The sequence below is a fragment of the Dermacentor silvarum genome, chromosome 1 (genome assembly GCF_013339745.2).
Source record: "Dermacentor silvarum isolate Dsil-2018 chromosome 1, BIME_Dsil_1.4, whole genome shotgun sequence".
NCBI lineage: Eukaryota > Metazoa > Arthropoda > Arachnida > Ixodida > Ixodidae > Dermacentor > Dermacentor silvarum.
The window spans coordinates 172,576,172-172,598,257 of record NC_051154.1 but is presented as its reverse complement, the minus strand read 5'-3'; the positions used below and the strand labels follow the sequence as shown (position 1 = coordinate 172,598,257).

Here is a 22,086-nt window from a genome sequence, read left to right as displayed (position 1 = left end):
ATTTCGGAACAATACATAGGAGACCAGCTACCTGCTGCTAATATAAATAAAAACCTTATAAAAAACAGTTGCAGACGACACATCTTTGTTCCCTTGTGTAGGCTAAGTACCCTTGGGCTATTTCACTCGGGAAGCGTCGGGACTGTGTGAAAAATTTCGAAACATGGAATAACGCAAAGCGGCTTGTTGCAGCTCCTGCACCAAAAGCGAGTTTCTTTTCTCAACTTTTTCCCGTTTTCTCCTCGCTTCCGACAGCAAATGAAGCATTTTCTTGTTGGCGCTGCTTTGGTTTCGCTTGGCGGGATGTAAGAAGCAAAGTGCCGTTCCTTGAGACGCACAGCGTCAAGCACATCAGACGGTCGGCCGCGCTTTGTCTTTTTTGAAGGATCAAGGTACCTAGTCAGGATCGCCTCAATTAGGGCGAGGCGGTAGAAACTGCTGAATATATTCCATAAGGTCATCTGACGATGACAAGTTGAAAGTCTTGCCTGGGATGGCCAAGAAGAGAAAGCGAGGAGGCTTCACAGGAGGATTGTCCACATCAAGCAGGATCCACTGGCGAGCACTCGCGATGTTCGCTTCCGAGCTGTCTTCATCATCACCGGAGGAGCTGCTCAATTCACCGTCATCGCTGTCATCACTTCCGGACACAAGATAAACATCTGTATCCGAATCATCATTACTCGAAGAAGATGACAAAAATGAAAAGCTTCTTTTTCGCGTTGACGGACCAGCTATGCATAGGTCGCCGCCACCGCGTACGCCATCTTTTCATACAAAAACCGCGCTCCTACCGCAGAACAAAACTAAATCATCGAGTAAATGCTGCCATCTGGCGGATTACACGCAATTTAAGCCGTAGACGAGCGCTTCTCTGTCCTGAACGGTAGCGGGGTGTACCTATTCCGCTAGGGAGCCGGAACGCCGTAACAACCGGTAACAACACAGCTGTTTTCTTTTTCTTTTTTCTTTTCTTTTCTCTTTTTCCTATTTTATTACGACCGTGACGTGGTGACAGCGGCCTTACCAGTTCTTTTTTTAATATCACGAATCATTTGTAATTGTTATTATACTATTATCGCATGTACCAGTCAATTATTATTTTTATAGTCAGCAGCCGCACAACAGGCTTCTCTGCACATACACGCATAATGCGGGAAAGTAAGCTTTTAAGGCCGCCTAGCCCAGAACGGTTCTCTCTCTATTCAAATTTTCTTTTCTTTTTAGTTTTAATTGTTCCTTATCGTTTGTAAGGCTACCAATCGTCTACATTTACACTATTATAACGATTAAATATCTTAACTTCGCAAATTACGCATTTTTCTGCAGATACAAGGCATTACACTTTTCGCGTGACAGGCGGATTTTGCTGGGATACGCGCCAAAGAATGCTTACGCATTAAAGGGACACTAAAGGCAAACAGTTAAGTCGACGTGAACTGGTAAAATACTATTTCAGAAACTTCACAGCAGTTTGTTTCGTGCTAAGACAAGACTTAGTTTAACAAAAAAAAATACGTTTGAAGGGTCCGTATATCTTTAGCGTCCTTCAAATCACCCGCCCCTGAGCGGGGGAGTGGTGACGTTACGTGCGCCATCACCGCCATTTACTGCCATCGGTAAGTAAAACGGCGCCCAACGGACAGCGCTACGGTTTCTTGCGGAAAATGCTAACACGCGGCCACGGAGAAACTGAGCCAAGGCAGAGCGTTGGATTCGCCGCTGCAGCTGCTCTTGGTCAAGCGTGGACCGTTCGGCCATGCCGCGACATCACATGGACCATATTCTCTGCTATTTGCAGTTTGTGTGGGTTTCGCGAGCCAGCAAAACCACATCAGCACTACGTGATAACGAAACTACTGAAACAAGAAAGCGTGGGCAGCGCCGAGTCGAGTGAGAACGAAACCTTTCGACCACCCGCGTCGTTGTTAATGGTAACGTCAATATATCTTTTTTTGAAGAAATCGAGTAGAACGGAAAAAGTCGCATTTTCTTTTCGTTTTATAATGCAATGCAATGACATTTTCAACTAGGATTGGTTGAGTACTAGTGACAGAATTATAATAAGGAGTGCCTTCGTCATCGAGCTAGTACTTGAATGTCCCGGGGGAGTCTCGAATTATGTCTTGCATTTACCTCAATTTCTCGATGTCGAGCATTATTCTATCACTTTAGCTTGATCTAATATTTCCCTTTAGTGTCCCTCGGAAAAACAAACAAAAAAAAAACATCCATCCTGGAATCTAATAAACGATCATCAGTTCTCAAGCAAAGAACTCTAATCGCTACCCCATAGCCATTGGCTCGCTTTTTATGGCCTGTTTGAACCATTACATTATTGCATATACAATGAGAAAAGTCACAGCAGCCTTAATAAGGCCAATATATATGGACAATGACAACTTTTTCAAGTCAATCTGTTCATCCAACATCTTGATCCACTCAGGGAGTTGTAATAGTAGTGTGCTACGCACTTGGTGCAGATAAAAACTTCTGAGACACTTAAGCTTCGCCTTTAAGAGTACAACGGGATAGAATTTAAGATTACAACGCTTCCCTGCAACTGAATCTTAGGCAACCGTAATCTTTACCGGGAAACGCTTGCGGCGAACGAAGGCGAGCTTGCACGAAGGCGAGCTTTCAGACTCTCTTTGTTTTCGTACCCCCGCATGGCCGGTGCCGCTGCTCACGCGGATGCGTGGAGGCGAGCGCCATCTGGTGGTGCTGCATGGAACCCAGCGCTCTGTGACTGGTAGAAACGCGGCGCGCCACGCTATGATTGGTAGAAAACTTTCGCTCACGGTCAACTCACGAATAACGCCAACGACACCGGATTTTCTGCGCGACGAGGCCCTTAAAGCTATCGCTTTAAAAATATATATTTCATAAACTTTTCCCTGACTGGCCAAGCACTGCTACCGGCGTGACTAAGAGACGTTCTGGTTTTCCAAATGCTATGAGACTCGGGACGACTATTATCACGTCGTATCATATACCACCAGGGTTTTCTACCGGTAAAAAAGAAATTCCGTGCGGAGTTAGCTAGAAGATACTTCTTGAGGGTGCGTTGCACAAATCCAAGTAGAATACCACGTCCCAGCAATTGATAAACACGTGTCCGATTGTTTCAATGCATGCCACGACCATTCTGCGCAAGTCAACTGGTAATATACTTGCAGCATTGGGCACTGACACGACGCCGACGGTTTTCCGTCGGGCTCACCACTTCGCAGCGTTGATCAGGAACCAGTACATAACCCACAGCGTCGGCGCTCATGCACGGAAATGCGCTCGTCTTTCCTTCCACAGGAGCTTGCATCGCGATTTACGTGCTTTCTGCGATGTTTCCATGCTCGTGAAGCGAATGTGAAAACCAAAAACAATTTTTAAAAAAGGAGAAACAATAGGGGAGGGGAGAGAGAGATAATGGTGCCAGGTGCAAAGGCGAGCCTAATAGAGGTCATCTTGCGGAGGATCGCTAGCCCGATCACGCCTACACATCCTCCTTGCCAATGCACGGCGCTGGGGAAAGTGTACGTCAGCTGCTGCTGTTTGTAGGCTGCATGCTTCTTGTGATTGCGGTGGAGCCTGTTACAGCTGTTCTGGAGTTTACAAGAGCTCTTTCAGTGGCATTGGAGTTCTCTGAACATTGTTCAAGAGCCGCGGTGGGTTCTTCTAAAGATTACATCACATTCTCTAAACCTATCCATGGATCGCGGGCTCATAAGTGATGTTCGCCATAATTGGTCTAAAGTGTTCAAAAAAGTGAGCGGCGTCCGGCTACTTCTTTTCTGCTCTAGAGAAGAATATCGTAGCTGTTGAATCTCCGCAGATAAATTCTAATATACTCACGTACGTTTCATTTAGTCATTGACTATATTTAACTGAAATGCGACGGCTTTTTCGTAATCCATGAAAGTCAGCCATACGTGTGGAATGATCGGTCATATTTCGTGGAGGTTTCAGTTATCTGTCTGATAACATGAATTAGATCCATTGTTCAATATTCATTTCCAGAGCTAGCCTGTTCTCTGGGCTGATTGAAATCAAATACTGCCTTCTATATATGTCAAGTTAGCTTAGTGAACATGTTTTACAATACTAAAATTATGCTAAGGTGAGGCGTTCACCCTGATGCGAGATGGTTACGGTGTCTGCAGCCGGAGGTGTGCAGTATCTGATTTTCAGTGGCTCTTCCGCACTACAGAAAACCAGCAGGTTGGCGAGTGGCAGCAGAAGGCAATGGTTAAGCATGCCCCTTTTGAGCAGCTCTATCGTGTGGTAAAAAGGAGACGTACTCACCGGCCGACTTCGATGGTGACCAAGGTGGTGGCCCCTCGGGCAGCGGCGGCTTTGGCGCATGACGCAGCGTGCTGCGGTCCCTGTCCTGGCTGGAGCAACAGCTCGTGCCTGTACTGGCGTATGCAGGTGACGGGCCACACCAGGAAGGGCTCTGGAGCGCCCGGCCGCAGCAACCCGACGCTGTGGCCCAGGATCACCAGCTGGTAGTCGCCGCGCAGCCCTAATCGCTCAGAGGCCTCGCTCGGCTGCACCGTCACCGGAAACCGCTCCCTCGAAAAGAGCACTGCAGGCACGCGCAAGTCGTCACCAGACGCGCTTGGCATTATTGAAGGGCAGCCGACTGCTACATGGCGAACAATCGCTTTCGGGTCAAATGTGCCTGCATCACGAAACAGGTAAGGTGTCTGTCTGTAACACCTTACCTATGTTCACCTAACTTTTGTCCCACAGTTTGCTTCCATCTGTCGGCTCACATCTTCACTTTGGATACACAGAGCAAGTTCTCCCGAGATCTGCCTGCAAACTGATGCAATGAAGTAGGTTCCTGCGTTGCAATTCATCTAACTGTGCTAAAAAGTAAAAAGAAGAAAAGAACGAACCAGCCTTAGAGGTCTCATGGGAGACCAAAACTGTGCCCCAGTGGTGCCACGATATCTTCAAAGCCCGGCGACATCATGACACAAGACTTCTGCTAACTGTTGAGCGTTCACACTCATCTGTGCAATAACCGCGCATGGTATGACAAAGGCGAACTGAGGTAAAGAAGTGGGAACTTTGCGTCGTAAGTTTTAATTTTGCTTCTGGTATCATCATCGTCATCATCATCAGTCCATATTTATGTCCACTGCACCCCACCTAGTTTTCTGCCATCCTCGACTGCGCTTCCATTTTCTTGGTATACATTCTGTAAGTCTAATTGTCCACCAATTATTCATTCTACGCAATACATGGCCTGCCCAGCTCCATTTCTGTTTCTTAATGTCAACTAGAATATCGGCTATCCCCGTTTGCTCTCTAACACACCACTCTCTTCCTGTCTCTTAACGTTATGCCTAACATTTTTCGTTACATCGCTCTTTGTGCGGTCCTTAACTTGTTCTCGAGCTTCTTTGTTAACCTCCAAGTTTCTGCCCCTTATGTTAGCACCGGTAGAATGCAATGATTGTACACTTTTATTTTCAATGACAGTGGTAAGCTCCCAGTTAGGATTTGGCAATGCCTGCCGTATGCACTCCAAACCGATTTTATTCTGCTGTAATTTTCCTTCTCATGATCAGGGTCCCCTTTGAGTAATTCACCTAGATAAACGTACTCCTTTACAGACTCTAGAGGCTGACTGGCAATCCTGAATTCTTGTTCCCTTGCCAGGCTATTGAATATTATCTTTGTCTTCTGCATATTAATTTTCAACAACACTCTTACACCTTCTCGGTTAAGGTCCTCAATCATTTTTGTAATTCGTCCCCATTGTTGCTTCTGGTATATGCGGAGTCAAGTCGGAGGCCGGCTGTACAGGCTACTAGCACGGTTCCGTTTATTTTAATAGCCACGACCAGCATGTTTTTTTTTTTTTTTTTTTGCTGCTACCAACTTTCCAAATCGTTTTCCTGCTGTGTTCCACAATTGTCTTATTACGGCCTATAAGACATACACTGCAGCTACGTTATTGACTGCAATAAATTAGAACGCAATAAGAAACACGTAACAAAAATTTATCACAAATGAACCCGATATTAGCAATCCAAAGCACAGCAGAATGTTTTTTTTTTCTTGTTGGCCATCAGCATTTTATTTCATTTTTCAGCAGTGAATATCATGACACAAAGCACACTACAGCAACGACCCGCTACAAGAGTCGCGAGCGTGTAGAAAAAAGTAAACTTCATGCGCTAGATATTTGGTGCCTAAGAATAAGTGACGTAAGCAAGCTCATTGAAACACTGCATTGTATGCGCTCTATGTATGCAACTCGATTACCAAACCAGCAGATCGCGAAACACCAAGAGCTGCATCATTTTCAGGAGAACCGAGGAAGGCATTGTGATGCTCGGTTGCTGCTATAAGCCTCTTGTGACTCCGCCAAGATAACAGATATGAACAGAGCCCGTGAGAATGAAGAGTCGCTGGGTGGAAAACAGAAAACAAAACCCAGTAAATGAAAGAACGCAGGCTGGCCAAAGTGCAGTAAGAACATGCTTGGACTTTTATAAAACAGAGGAAGGTAGACTGCTTTTTGTGAGTAAAAAGGGAGAACGCTGACAAATATGAATTAGGCGCGAAGTAAAACATTAAACTTTATGCGAGAACGTTTAAGTTAAATGAATAATGTAAGGAGATGTCGTCCCAGTGATTGTTCAGGGCTTTAAACATGGCTCTGTTTTCACGCATACGAAAGTGACTTGAACAGACTCCGTTCGGGAAAACCAGCGGCGTTGAAGAATGGAACGCCTAATGGAAAGTTTAAAAACAAAGAGAAAGAAATTCCAAATGTGACATTACACCAACCAAGCAAGAGCATCTGAGAACTGAAAACTTGGCTCGGGAGTTCGGCGCAAACGCCAAGTAAAAAAAAAATCACAAAGGTGTAGTTGATCGATATCACGCTCGATAACTTCCAACAAGAGGGAGTCTTCTCCATGTCCTGCCTTTTGCAACGCAGTTTCCTGTCTAATGTTCTCTTCTTTTTTCTCTCTCTCTATATGATAGAGCTCAAAGCACAAGACAGGTCTCCTATATGGTATCTTTAGTTGTGTTGAATAATGTGCTTTAGAGGTAAACAAAGTTTGCACTTAACGTGAGCCGGAATTTTCTCTCGGTTATACTACGCAGACGGAACGTGTGTGCGGAATCTCAAGGTTTTTGTATAGACAGCGTAAATTTTGAAGAATACTCAAAATAAGGTGAACATTAAACAAAATTTTGTTGTTTAGAAAACATGGGCTGAAAAAGTACATACAAGGCTGCACCTTACAAGTTCGCGTAAAAGCAAGGAGAGGAAAGGCAAGAAGGTCAAGTAGACGAGCGACCTGTTTGCTACCCTGCATTGGGGGTAAGAAAAGGGGGGGGGGGAATTCAGAGGAAAAGAGGGAGAGAGCGAGCACTGAGTGCAAGTGGGAGGATACACAGAAGCACTATAAGCGGTCCCTCAGGCCGGCGCACTTCAAGTACTGCACTAGTGCAGGAATCTCTCTTTGTGCCAGCGACGGATGTGGCCAGGGCCCAAGAATTTTCGTTTCAGAAAAGGTTATACTAGGGCGTAGCCGGCTTAGTGCGGTGTGCAATGAGATGCGCTGGACTTCGATGGCGCCACGTAGTAACGTGCCGCCATCGGTCCAAAGAATGTTGCACATCCACCGCGGTAGCCTGAGTGGCGCTGCCTAACCAGGCCCCGCTCCGAACCACTCAGCACATCCAGAAACCACTCAGCACATCCTGATGGAATGCGACGGGATCCACCCAGCGAGAACCGTAGGTAACGTGCAACTCCCAGAAGCGCTTGGTTTCAAAGTGGAAGGAAACATAAACAGATCAGCCGTAGGGATCAGCAAGAGATGATTGGAGTACTGGTGGAAAAAAAGCAGGGAACAGATGGATACGACCTGATCTCTTAAAATAATAGGCAGCGGCACAAGGTAAATTTTTGAAAAATAAAAATAAAAATGAGAGGTATACAAGAATGCTAGATAAAGAACATGTATAGTACACCTGATTAAATCAAGCAGGCTAGGTGACTATTTGTCGCCGCCCCGTTTCAAAGGGGATGCCAATAAATCATCATCATCATCATCACCGGAAAGTAAAGCTAGTTTCGGTTTCAAGGAACATGCGCGCTCCTAGCGGTAGCCGGACATCCTAAGTTATTTTTCTTATTCCTCTTTTTGTGAATTTTAAATCGGACGAAGCGCGGGAAGTGGTCGGCTTCGTGCGTCCGTTGAGCTTGCCTCCGCTCACACTTGCCACTCGCTGAGCCAGATACAAGCCAGATCGCGCTTTGTCGTCTGATTCGGTTGTCGTCCCAAGTGGGAAGATAGGAAAGATAAGACAGATAAGCTTGACCAGGCGTGCAGCGAACGGACGACGCAGGAAACCAGGTCGACCAAACATTAGACGAAGATGGCTAAACGGGGGCATCACATGCATTGTGCGGCTGTATGGTGTTCGAACACCGGGAATTCCATTTCTGCGAAGGTTTTCAGGTTTCCTAATGACTACGGGTAAGCAGAAGTATTTACTCTATTTTCCGAGCAGGTATTTATTTTACATGAGTAAACCAGTTCTGTGCAAGCCTGAGTGGACTGACATAACAGCAGCGTCACTCGACTCATTCGTCATGACGGCAGCCCATCTCCTGCCGGTGAAATACTTGTAATGAAGGGCTTGAGTGCGTGTTTTTGGGCTATACATTTTGTTCACTCTTTTTCTACATGAACAGCCAAGGTAAAAAAAAAAAAAAGAAAAGAAAGAAAGACGCAGTGATGGTGGTCAATAATTTTCGCATTGGTTTGGAGCTTCTGGAATCTATTTTCCCTCATTATGTACAAATTTCCGTTGTGAATGAAAATTGCTTCTGTAGATTGTCACTTTCGCACTGCGTGGAGGTCAGTTTTTTTCCAGTACCGAATGTGTGAATAAAAAACGGCGTTCAACTTTTACTTGCGTTGAGTTTTGGCTGGCCGAGAAATCGGCTAGTTTTAGTTGATCCACTTCACAACACACGAACAAAATTAACGATTGATTGTGCCAGGAAGTTTCTTTCTTTATGCTACCCACCACTATATCTGTAGACTAGTTGAAGTGTAGCCCTAAATGTAACCGCAAGTTAGGATTTTCAGAGCGACTACTTTCACGAAATGACGAAATGTAATATATTAACCACGATATTGGTAATTAACAACGGTTCGCTATATAAATATTTTTCATTATAATTGCTTGTCACTGGTGCGTACGAAGATGTTCCAGTGGTTTAGAAAATTAATAGCAGCTTGCAAGGTAAACCTCGTAGGAAGAAAGCGCTTTTTAGTACACGACACAGTTCAGCGGGTTCTGCTCCGTGATTTGGCCAATGTCGCCGCACGGCTAGCGGACCTGCAAGAGAGCACGAACACAGTCCGCTTGCATGCGAAGTGGGAAAAGAGGGCTTCAGCGGCAACACTCCTGCTCCTGGCTGAGCGCCCTCTCCCTCTACCTTCTGACCGCATCAATGACGTCATGGAGGCATTGTTTTGTTTGTGAATTATTTGCAGTAGGATATCCGGCAGCCGCCAGCGGTGGAAGCGGCGCTGCCACCGCGTATCGGCATGGGACCGAGCGTCCCATGGGAGGTATAGGGAGTTTCCTTCCCCTGGCCTAACACTCCCAGGAATACACACACATAACTACTCAAGAATGTGTAATTTCGAACAGCCGCCGCCGTAGCGCAATTGGTATAGTGCGTCGCACGCGTAATGCAAATCTTGCGGGTTCGGCTCCCGCCGGTAGGAAGTTGTTGTTTCGTCCACTTTCATTTCACTTTAATTTATCGTTTCTAGACTTAAATTACAACTACAGATAACTTCGCCTTTGCTTTCCTTGGTGGCTTCATCATCTGTCAGCTTGATCTGATATATATCGCACAGAGAGAGAGAGGCCCGGTGCTCTGCAATGTGGCCTATCGGGTGTCGGCAATGGCGTCTCTATAATGAAATAGTCCCGTGTGTAAAAAGGTCTCCTTTCGCACCGCGGCGACATGAAGCGAAGCGGAGCAGAAGTCAGCGAGAGCAGAAGCTTGTTCGAGGACGGCCGAGAAGGGGCCCTGGCTTCCGAGGATCGCCACTTACGGGACGTCCTCGTGTGTGTCCGAAAGCTCGTGAGCCCCGCTAAGGGCAAATCGAATTTGCTGCTTCTGCCCGCTCGTCGCATTTTACCCGCCATTTTAGGAGCGGTACTTAAGTTGTCGTGTCGAGCTGTTAACGTCCCATCTTTTTTGCTCTTCGAGCAAGCTTTGCGATGGAGTGTCCGCGTTGGGTTGCACGAACATCGGGCCGTCATAAAAGGGCAGCGTTGTCGCCTTCGCATCAAGATGACGGCGATGAAGCTTGACTCACACTTAGCCCTGCGTACTAGTGAAAACCGTCATTATAAGGCCGACTGAACAAATAATGAAAGTAAGGAAGATAAACGAATGTCGTACTAAGCCTACACGTATACTACGATAAGGAGGCAAATTTATAAGAGCATTAGACCAAATCGCTGCATTTGCCAGTTACACCGCTCGCTTAGTTGCCCGCCGATATATTGGAGGAGAATTGCTTGCAGTACGTAGTGTTCGGGATTTCGACATAACCAAAGTGCTTAATAAAGACTGGGATATGTATCTTTAAAAACTCGTTGAGTTCATAAAGGTGTATTTCTTTGTTTTTTGCGTAAAAAGGGGTGCTTTAACTTGCAAGTATTATTTCAGTTGCTCCTGAACGCGATTTATACTAGAGAAATTACTTGGTTAAGAACAACTAGACTGCATATCGGTGCCGTGAAGACGCCAACGTGGGTTTTTGTAGTACACTGGATGTTTTATTTTATTTTATTTTTTCACATTCAAGGCCCTTTGTCCTTTGAACTATAGAATGGAGCGAAGGGCTAGAACCGCTCGCAGCCGTTTTTATTACGTGCCAACCAAGATTAACCGGTTCCCCACGTACCAGTTAACTTCTGAAGCAATGCAGCATTGCAAGGAGCCGAAGCAGGCAACAGATAGCTTATGATAGAATGATTCACACTTGACCTTAGTTGTTGTATAAAAATGCGTTTTTTACCTGTTTTTCAAAATAACTAATTGTGGCTATACTAAGCTCCACTATGCAAAAGGATGGTGAAGCGGGCGGCAAGCTGTAAAGTATTAATTTCTTTCATCCCACAAACAAACTTCGTAATTCCTTTCTTGTAATGCCGGATGAAGCACTTGCTGATTCTGTAATTATGATAGCAATGACTCAGGATGGAGTTTGGCAGATATCCAAACGCTATTGCGCTGAATTTTTTACAGCGGAGCTGTTAAACGCTAGGTTCTGGCGGTTTGCATGCGTAGGCAAAAAAAGATGGCTGCCACCCAAGAGCTCACGACCGGCTGATCCCGGTGACAAAAACGGTGATAAAAGCGTATCGCCGGTTATGCCCCAACTGCGTTTAATCGCAAATCAAAACGTATTGCGATGCAAAATATCGTAATAAAAAAAGTAAAACCGGAATAGACACCGTTTAGCATGGACTGCGGTTTTGACGTCACGGGCTCTATAAGCAAACCACGCAACCTTATCTCAGTTCCCTTCCACCCGTGTAATGGGTAGACCGTGTTCGGCGAGGACTGCGGGAGAACAGCGCGTCAACGAAAAACACCGTCATGAAGAGAAGCGGGAATGTGCGCGGCGACGGTGAGCAGTACGTAATATACGGACGAAGATCGTGCCGCAAACGCCAAGCGTATGTACTGTCGGCCAAAAAATTTTACGGACCACGGGATCTCAGAAAACGCTAAATATCCGAGCAGCCTTTAAAAGTAGCCAGTAAAACTGTACATCACAATGTTGTTCGCATATACCAGTAGAGACTGGAAATGGGAATACCAGGCTGCGTTTTGAGGCTGCGGAGATATTCAGCTTTGTGTCAGATCCTTTGGTCCGTAAACTTTTTTGGCCGATAGTACCTTTGGTTGTATCACCCCTACCGACTCACTCCTATCGTAACTGTGGGTGATTTCTACATAGACGTGTCTCGGCCTGACGGAAAGTTGTTCGTGGCGTTTCTCTTGGAAAGGTTCGGCATTCAATGTTACACAAACATCAGTGTGCCCACGACGCGTCATCGGTCATGCATAGACCTCACATACAGCTCCGCTGGTCATCCACCTTCACAGAGTGGAATGGTTCTGATTTTTTTGTAATTATTTCACTTCTCTTGTATTTGCTTACGCGCGGTGGTTAAGTGAGAAAACACGGCACTGCTACCTCAAGATATATGAGTCGCATGACACAACCATGCGGCTGTAACATCCCGCAAATAAAATGGAGCATGCGATTAATTTTCAAGTTTGTTGCAGCTGCGGTTTAAGTGCTGTTTCTGGCTATTTGACTTCGACGTTGACTTGACGCCACCTTTAATGAGTCATTGGTGCAGCATTCGAGACACCAGCGGTTTAAGGTGATGTATAGAGCCTGGTTCGTTTTGTCCCCTCGAGGCTAAAGACTTCCCCCTTTAAAAAAGAACAGAAGAATACTTGAACGATTCCTCCAGCTCCGAATTCATTTATTACGACAGCGTTCCCCCCACTCCCCTCAAACGCATCCAACCCTGTGCAAAGCTCCTGCAATCCTGTCACCGCCGCAAGTACACAGTTTTGAAGGAGAAACTTGGTTCCTCTGGCACCATCTTCCGGACGTTTTCTGACAGTTCAAGCGGATGCTTTGTTCACTCTTCATCGGCTGTACGCTCAGTAGAGCACTTCATGGGCTATGGCTTAACCGAAAGCCCGGCCCGTGGGCCGGGCTAGGGTCATGTAAACAAGTTTTGATGCGGTCTCAAGCAGGGCTCGTTCCTAGGGTCGGGCTCCGGTCGGGTTCCGGTCAAGCTCGGGTCGGGCTCGGGTCGGGCTCGGGTCGCGCTCGAGTCGGGCTCGGTCTTCATTCAGGCCCGTAACACGCTCGGTTATGGTATTTGTAACTTAACAAAACTGTCGACTGCCAAAATTGACGCCTTTACAGAATTTTGTATTAGTGGCATCTGTCGTCCTACGGGAAAGCAGGAGCAGGCGGGCCTCGGCACAGTAGTCATACACTCCACCGGTTACTGCATAAATTATATACAGTTTTAGAATAGCGTTTGTCGCCTTACGTACTTTATATGCAAGCGCCTTTGCGGAGGGTGATGGTGCTCGTCTCTTGAAGAGTTTTAGTTTAACGTACTGGAACGCAAACATAAGGAATATTTTAGCAGACAGGGCGCCGACCGTTCCAAACATATTCAAGTCAAGACAATCTATTAGTTAGTCAAGACAAACCATACTGTTATTGCAATGCGGACGCGTCTCGTTTGGCCTACGGAATGATGCCTTGGTTGTAAGGAACGATGCTCTGGCTCTTGCTCTGGCGCTGCCTGCGCCAAAGCAAGCGTGCAACCCCCCCCCCCTTTTTTTTTTCTCCTTTTTCCGCCATAGTGCGACATTTCAGTTGACAGTCCGCGTTTGTGTTGTCCTTTATTCCTCTTCAGTACGTGCACAATGCGTCTCGTAGATTTCGCTGATGGGGATGGGTGCATCGTGGCCACCCTGCTCCCATAACCCTTCGCCCTTTGCTGGCCTCCGTTCGGGTGTCAGCCACTCGAGCTAGACAGTTACACTGCGGCAAGCAGCAATTTTATGCCTTCCAATGCCTTACATTTGGTTTAATAAGCAACCACCACCTACTACTACTACTACTACTACTACTACTACTACTACTACTACTACTACTGCTACTACTACTACTACTACTACTACTACTACTACTACCACTACTACTACTACTACCACTACTACTACTACTACTTCTCCTAACTCCTCCTCCTGACTCTGTATAACCTTACGCCTGTATTTTCATATCATCAATCCTTACCCACTCACTGAACTTTCGGCCATTCTAAACTAGTTCTATCTCTTATTGTTTTGTTTCAGATTGCGGACGGAAACAAATGATTATTTGCCAAGCGAAGAAGCGGACCACCTTTGTGTGAGCACGCCACTTCCGGCTTTCAGGCGGTGAAAAGTTGCTAAAACAACTGCCGCAAGTGGAACGATCGATGTTGCTACAGAACACAATTGAAACGTGCTTGTCTTTGAAAAGTCCAAATTGAAAAGTACACGCTTCCGCTTCTCGATCTTGTCCACGACCTGAAAACGCCATAAACTCAGTCGCAAGGTTATACTTACGTGGGGGTACCATGGTGGAGCTATGGGAAACCACGCGCTTCAGGCCAATCCGTTTTACATTTAAGTGAGGGGAAAAAAGGCGATGTCGCACACCAGCACTCACACACATGCGATACTACAAAAGTAGCGCACGGGTACACTTTAATATGCACGTGCTCATACTGGTGTTTGGCACATCGATTTTGCATGTAGCAACAACTATATACCCATGCGTCTGGTAAAGGCTTCTAGCTCCAGAGTATACTTCGCCGTTTAGCTCAGTCTTTGGGAAAAGGGAAATGTGCATATTTTTAGCGTCCTTCTTGCATTGAGTCATTAGTTTTCCTTACATAAAACAGTTTTTGCTTAAATATAGCGTAGACCACGTGAGCTGGGAGCTGCTTACAGAAAACAGCTTTTGCTTAAATATACCGTAGACCACGTGAGCTGCGAGCTGCACTGTTGCAACAGGCTGTTCTTATTTTGCCGCCTACGCTGTCTCCCAGAGTTCGGCGCTCCTACACTATGCTATACTTTTCGAGGAACAATAAATCTTCGTCCTGAACTCTGCTGACGTGTTGCTTGCTGCGACGCGAGGCATTTGTGTTCTTCCTTGCTAAGACACAGTGTCACCGTGCTTAGCGAAGTCGAAAAACACGTTCATCATTTAAGGGGTTTAAATCTCCCCTCGAGCCTCGTTGTCTGGCCCGGTGCGCTCATCTGTGTAGCTCGATGTTGTCCTTCTGGGTGACGAAGAGTGAAGAATAGAAAACAAATAGCACGCTGTAAATAACTTCCTAGCTCTGTAGGGATGAAATCGAACGAAAAAGAAAATAAGAAAAGACGTAAGTAGAGTTAGACATTTTAAAAGTTGTTTTAAATTCTTGCTAGTAAATGTATGTTCTTCTTACTTTTTTCTTTTGTTGCCATTTTTTTTTCGTTTTTCTTTCTCATAGCGTCGGAATTAGCGATGGAAGTAGTGCCAATAAATGGAAGGATAGCACAGTATTGACACAACAGATCGAGACACAAATTGTTCTTGCAGTTAAAAAAAAGCAAATATAAATGGCCTGTAAACTTAAACGGCCTCCTGTAAATTTTTCTCTTTGTACGAAATGCCTCTACGAAAGAATCCTGCGACGCTCCCGAAATTTTTTTTTCTACGAAAGTCTACCTGCGCTATCTTCGCTGCCATTATTTTCTTTAAGGCTCTCTACAGTAGATTAGGTTTTAAGCGTAGCTCAACTTCGCACTTGACTGCATCGCAAATGCATTAGTACGCACGACAGCACAAAAGGAATGGCTCTGAGAGAAAGCAAACACGATAATTGACATCGACATTTAATTATAGGCAGCTCGGAGAGGAAGAAACTGTGAGACATACAGATGATAATTTGCGCGGCACTTGTATAGGCAGGTGCCATGCAGTAGGCCTGAAAGCTATTACGTTCTACCGAAGCATGAGAAGAGATTAACCAGAAATTCTGTACGTCATTTCAAGAGACAACGACAGCTAACGTCTGACAACTGCACTCCACATGCAATAATGAAGAGTAGCAATGATAATTGTGCACAGTGAAGGCAAGACGACGCTCACGTTTAAGTAATGCGGCGTGTGGTTCACGTATCTCGTGGTTCGCGATAGTAACGTTCACTGTGGTGCATGGTGGTGGTGATGTTGAAGCAGGCGGGGTTAGCCTGGCATACATAGCCGGCAATTGTTCCGCCTGATCCTACTTTGAGTTGATATCAGCGGTGTGTCACCAGGTATCGATGAGCTCCGAGTCTCGCAGGAAGGCTATCAGCAGTCGTTGCGCTCTCTTCCTAATTGCCGCGGGCCCTCCGAGGAAAACGACGTCTTCAAAGGTCCTGTGCGTAAGACCCCTCTTTTGCATGCTGTCCACCATCGCTTTTCTTTCTGTGTGAAATTGCGGGCATAGCCAAATGAAATCTTCGATGTCGCCAATGTCACCACAGAAATCACAGAGCGCGGAAACGCAACGCCCAGTCTTTAATAACCAAGCTGGGGTGTACGCAGAGTCGGTTCTGAGTTCTGACGCGGTACAACAGCGCTGCTTCTTCGCGAGTAATTCCATGAGTCACACAGGCTTCATGTGGAGTCTTGTAGATCACTCTAAAGTGAAAGCGGATTACATCCTTAGGGTTGTGAAAAGTTTTTGGAGCTTTCACTTTTGGGACACATGCCAGCGCTAGGCGTGCAAGGGCGGTAGCTTTCTCGTTTCCATCAATTCCTAAGTGGGGTGGTATCCATTGAAACCTTACGTTAAATCCTTTGCTCGTTAGGTCGTTAATCAGTGCCACAGATTGCCTTGTAAATTTCTCTCTGGGTAGGCCATGATGTAATTTCTGTAACGCTGACTTGGAGCCCGTCAGCACCACGACATCTCGTGCAGAAATGGCCCGTAGTTTCCGCAAAGCCGCGGTAATTGCGGGGCTTTATACTGCTGTAGAGCAAACTACGCGATCCAGGCGGCCAGACCATGACACATCAAAGGAGGGTATGCATTCATGAGAGTGGCTTGTTGGGCTAGTTGGTACATGGTTATACTTGGAGAATGCCAGCAAACTTGGAAGTAGAAAAAATCGAGAAGAAGACATAGAACAAAGTGACAGGAAGGTGGCTGGACTGACAACTGAACTTCATACATGAAAACGACGTCCCCCAAGTCCGCACTGAACATGCGCAATGCACAATATAACATAAATACGGTCATCATCTTATCTATACACGTCTACACTGATCAAGAAAGAAAAACTCTTTCTTGGTAAGGAACACAGATGGCGCGCTTACACACTTAAAGCGTTTGAAAATGAAAAACAGAGGGGATCGCGAAGTACGAGACAAATTAAAAAAGAACTTGGTGGTTATGCCGTATATACATGGCATTTCACACAGATTGAAAAAGGTTGCGGCAAGAAACGACGTCAGATTGGTTTGTTCCACGCCTTGTAAGCTTTCAAAACTGTGCATGAAGGTCTCGCAGCACAGTTCGCGAAAGAGTACGTGCAATACCAAGCATGTCGCGAAGCACCGCACGTGCGACACATGTGTAGTGTACAGTATTCCCTTGAAATGTGGTAGAGATTACATAGGACAAACCGGTCGCTGTGTGAATGATCGGATGCGTGAGCATGCGAATCTGGTACCTACAGGCACAGGAGGTAACCTTCCGCTACATTGTAAGGAGTGCGGTTGTAATCCCATCTTCAGTGAAGTTTCAATCTTGGGGAAGGCTAAGACTCAACAGGAAAGAGAGCTGATTGAAGCCTATCAAATCTATAAACTAGGGCCCGAGAAGTGTGTAAGCGCGCCATCTGTGTTCCTTACCAAGAAAGAGTTTTTATTTCTTGATCAGTGTAGACGTGTATAGATAAGATGATGACCGTATTTATGTTATATTGTGCATTGCGCATGTTCAGTGCGGACTTGGGGGACGTCGTTTTCATGTATGAAGTTCAGTTGTTAGTCCAGCCACCTTCCTGTCACTTTGTTCTATGTCTTCTTCTCGATTTTTTCTACTTCCAAGTTTGCTGGCATTCTCCAAGAGGGTATGCAGAATGCCACCGCACAGCTGTGTGCGCACAGTTTGTGCGCACACCGACCCGTCTGTGTAAACTTGTAGGCGGCTTTGAAACGCTCTGCTAAAGTGGTCCAACACAAGAAACTTTGCTTCGGCAGTTGAAATGTTGTGTTTCGCCGGCAGGTGGGGTACACTAAGGCTGCAGGTAACGTCCGAAAAAGATCACGGCGGGTCAAGGCGACTCCGTTTGGGCCATTCCAATCCTAAAAATCGGAAGGTGTTCAGCGCCGCATGAAAATGGGAGCGAGTTCTCGCTCTTAGCCGCCGGAGAATAGTCTTGCCTGACCAGGACTCGCCAAGCCTTAATAGCTGCGTCAGCAACGCCTGAGATGCCAAGAGGCGGAGTGGAAGAGACTCTGCTTCACTAGTAATTTTCTTGTTTGAAGCCGCCTGCGGAGCTCCCATCGCCAAGCGAAGTCCCTTTCTCTGCATTGCCTCCAATCGCTCGAATTCACTCCATGATGGTAATATCAGCGGCAGCTGATAGAGAATGCGACTGTGAGTGAGAGCATCAGCTCTGGCCATTTCATGCAAGCAGTCAAAAAGAGCTTGAGTGCGTTCTTACTATGTAATTCTTTATACCAACTCACCATCATTTAACATTTCATTTAGCTATTTCTTAATGAGCAACATGGGGATCATAGCGCAACTGGAAATGAGTGCTGCTCCACCCAACGTTACGCTCTACCTACAACAATATCACGCTGAATAGCAATCTTTGAAAAAAAAAAGTCGCAGGCCTGCGCGGCACACGCAGCACTGTCACAGCGTAAGCTGGTTGAGCGGCGCAAGAGTAGCTCCAATTTCGGCACCACGCACAACAAGGTGTTCGCGGCAAAGTGCCTTCGCCTCGATTTTGACGAGAACAATCTGAACTGTCAGCCCGGCGACGGCGAGCTGCGGTTGTAATGCTCTCTGCACAGGAGTCTTCTAAGCCCAATGATGCCTGGTTGTAGCCGCGCACGTAGCTCTACGATTCGCTTCTTCAGCAGCGGTTCGTACCTTGCGAGGAGACGCCGTAACGTGTACCGAAGAGGTACCCAGAATACGTGGCACACATCTAACATCGGGATAGCGTTGATTGCGCGCCTCATCTGAATCGTATCGCGTCTGAATCGCATCTCGTCGCACGCGGCGGTTGCAGGCACGTTAACTAGATGGCGTCACCATACTGGCGGAGGTTCGGGTCGTCTGGGCACGTATAAAGGGAATAAAGGGTCGTCTGGGCACGTATGAAGGGAAGGTAAGAAAGCGCTTACCTGGCTCAATGGTACAGTATCCGATTCCCACGCAAAGGGCCTGGGTTCGATCCCGGCGGAGAGCGGGTACTTTTTTTTTCGCATTTCCCGCGATAGCGGCTACAGGACGGAGGCGGCGGCATCATCGCGACCAGAAACGGCTATTGGAATGAGCCCATAGCAGCTTACGCTGTAAATGTCGTATCTGGTACCACATGGAATCAATAGCTTTTGAGGATATTATAAGAAAGAAATAAAACGAGCATAACTTTTGATTGTACACGCTTTAATTAAAAAGAAGTAGTTCGCATTTTTCTGCATCACGCAGGTGTCAGATAAATGTTTGAAGTGTTGTCCTTTTTCGTACCGCTGCTTACATTTGAAGCAGTTTTCTCGCCATGAAGAAGTGTCATGGGTTTCTTGCAAAATTCATGCTAGCGAGGGCGGAGACGTTTCAATCTTCAGAGGCAGTGCGGGTGCAATAGCCGCAAGCACTGGCACTTTGGTATCAGCCTCAGCCTGTTGTTCTCTTTTCACACAGCAAGGCTGCGCTGCAACTATTGCAGTACAGGTTTGCTATATGCAAATGCATTCAGCGTGCATTACATACTGTTAAAGAATTACAGAAAGTCAGATTTACCATCGTGTTCCAATGGTAACCTTCCCATATCGGCGTAGCAGGCAACTAGGCCACTGACAGTCTAACGCGAAAAGGATTACACTTCAAGCCCACGAAGAAGGCTCCCCAGGACGCGAAAAAAGACATCAAGAAGGACACCTTAAGCCACTTCCGTTCGTTGTAGTCTCCACCACATCAACCTTGTGTGATTAAGGGATTTAACAGAACTGGTGCCGCTCTCCTATATCACATTCGTACAGGGTCAGCGCGAACTCCATCTTGGTGGTGCTATACAGGACTTGGCCCATCATCGTCGTGTGAGCATTGTCAAGCTCCTAGTTTCATTGAACATTGCGTACTACAGAATCTTGAATTTTAAGCAGAACGTAAGATATTAATAGATAAACTCAAGCACAAGACGGCACCACACTCAAATACAAGTGATACTTTGTTCCTACGAGGACATCGGATATTTAGGAGAGAGGTGATTCGGCTCCTCCTAAAGTTCCTCCGTGATAGAGGGTTGGGAAGTAAGCAGTGAACCGTGTGGGTCGTCGTGGTTTGGAAAACACGCAACGTATTAGGCTTCGTGTCAACTTGTTTTTGATACCCGGTGTTGGTAGCTGCACTGCGAAGTGTTTCAGTCCGTATCGCATTTGGTAGGTGGCGTTCAGGCGGAGCAATTGCCGGCAACTTTTGCGAGGCTAGGTCCGTCTGCAGGCCCGCCTCCTCCTCCTTCTCCTCCTCCTCCTCCTTGGTAATGCGCAACAGCTAAACGTCTTCTTTGTCACTGTTTCCAGAATCAGGCTACATGTCGCGCAATCACCTACATATATCTAAAAAGTAAATTTTTCTGCCACGTATTGTGTGGGAATGCTGCATGTTGAGCGAGTTTCCTGCTTCCCTGTAGTCGGTGAATGTGCAACTCACGGCGCCCATTCACCGACTACAGGGAAGCAAGACACATCGGGCACAGAGTATCCCCAACGCACAACAATCTTGCCACCATTTCCCCCGACATCAGCACGAGATTCATCATCAAGCCGCTGCCAAAGAACATGCTGGCAAGTCATCACGACGGCAGACGAAAAGCAAGAGCTCAAGCCCTGCGCAAAACCCATGGGTCCAACTCCGAAGCAGCATACGTCGACGCTGCTCAATATACCTTGCCAAATAACATACGCAATCAGCGTAATTACCCTTCCCAAGATCAACAACAACAATGACAACAACCAATCTACGCCCCGAGCAGCACCAATAAGGACGGCCGGTTCTGTCCGTGCCCTCAACTCGGCGGAGGCAGTAGAGGCGGCCATTGCCCTCGCTGCAGCGGCCGGATTTACAACTATAATCAGCGACTCAAAGACCGCTACATCCAAATTTGCACATGGAATCGTGGCCCCAGCCATGCTACGAATACTGCACCCCCTACTCTCCCCCAAACAACAAGACAGTGAAGAACCCACCCCAAATGAATCGATATTCGTCCCGGCTCACGCAGGGAACCCGGTGAACGAGGCGGCCCATCAGTGTGCTCGAGGATTCATCAGCCGAGCGGTGGGTCCCGTCTCTGACCCGGTGGACCTGGTCAGCGAGCCACTGACCACATACCACGATACTGCCCAACAGTATACCGTCTCGCAAGACGGACAAAACCCCCATCTCATCCCAAGCTCACCAAGGGACAAGAAGCCACCTGACACCGACTTCAAAGGCACTCCTTTCCCAACCCAGAAATATAGTCACACTTTTACTCTGTCCTGACAGACCCACACTGTCATGTGGGTCCAGATCTGTTGGCCGCTCCCTCGCCTGAAGCGTGAGAAGCGATACTCATGAACCCGAACCTGGAGGTTCAACTTCGGCCCATCAAAAGAGCCGAGGAGGTGGCTGTAAAGCATCACCTGGTGGCCACCCCTCACTAAGCAAAATTAACAAAATAAAGTTGTTTCCTCCTCCTCAGTTAAATTCTGGTGCCTGCACGCACGCACGCGCGCACACACGCACACACACAAATACTTTGATAAGATATGGTTATTGGTCTCCTTAATGCAAATTGCCTTTGTAACTGTATATGATTTGCAGGAAATCTTAAACAAAAAAAGATAATCTGCTCAGCAAACGGCCGCAAAGATAACTTAAAGTAAACCTCTACCGAATTGTTTGGTATTGAACAAGTGACCGATATTTTTTGTTATTATCTGTGTGCAAGGAGGTGTTACCGCCTGTAGACGGTGCCAATTACTCCTCTTCTCCTAGTTTACAGCACAAAATGACTCACATTTTTCAAGTACAGATGAGATAAAATTATAGACGCAATATTTCTAACGTTCACACACCCACACCCACACACACACACCTACACACACACAAACACACATACACACACACACACACATACATACACACACG

At 46.6% G+C, this 22,086-nt stretch overlaps 1 protein-coding gene across 1 annotated transcript in view; it reads right to left on the bottom strand.

Annotated features, from left to right (window-relative positions):
* The window catches only part of LOC119436396 (uncharacterized), a 321,501-nt gene that overhangs the window by 44,500 nt on the left and 254,915 nt on the right, over positions 1-22,086 (bottom strand). Inside the window, exon 4 of the mRNA XM_037703235.2 lies at positions 4,303-4,585. Within this exon, the coding sequence (XP_037559163.1) occupies positions 4,303-4,585 (283 nt within the window). The remainder of the gene's footprint in view (positions 1-4,302; positions 4,586-22,086) is intronic.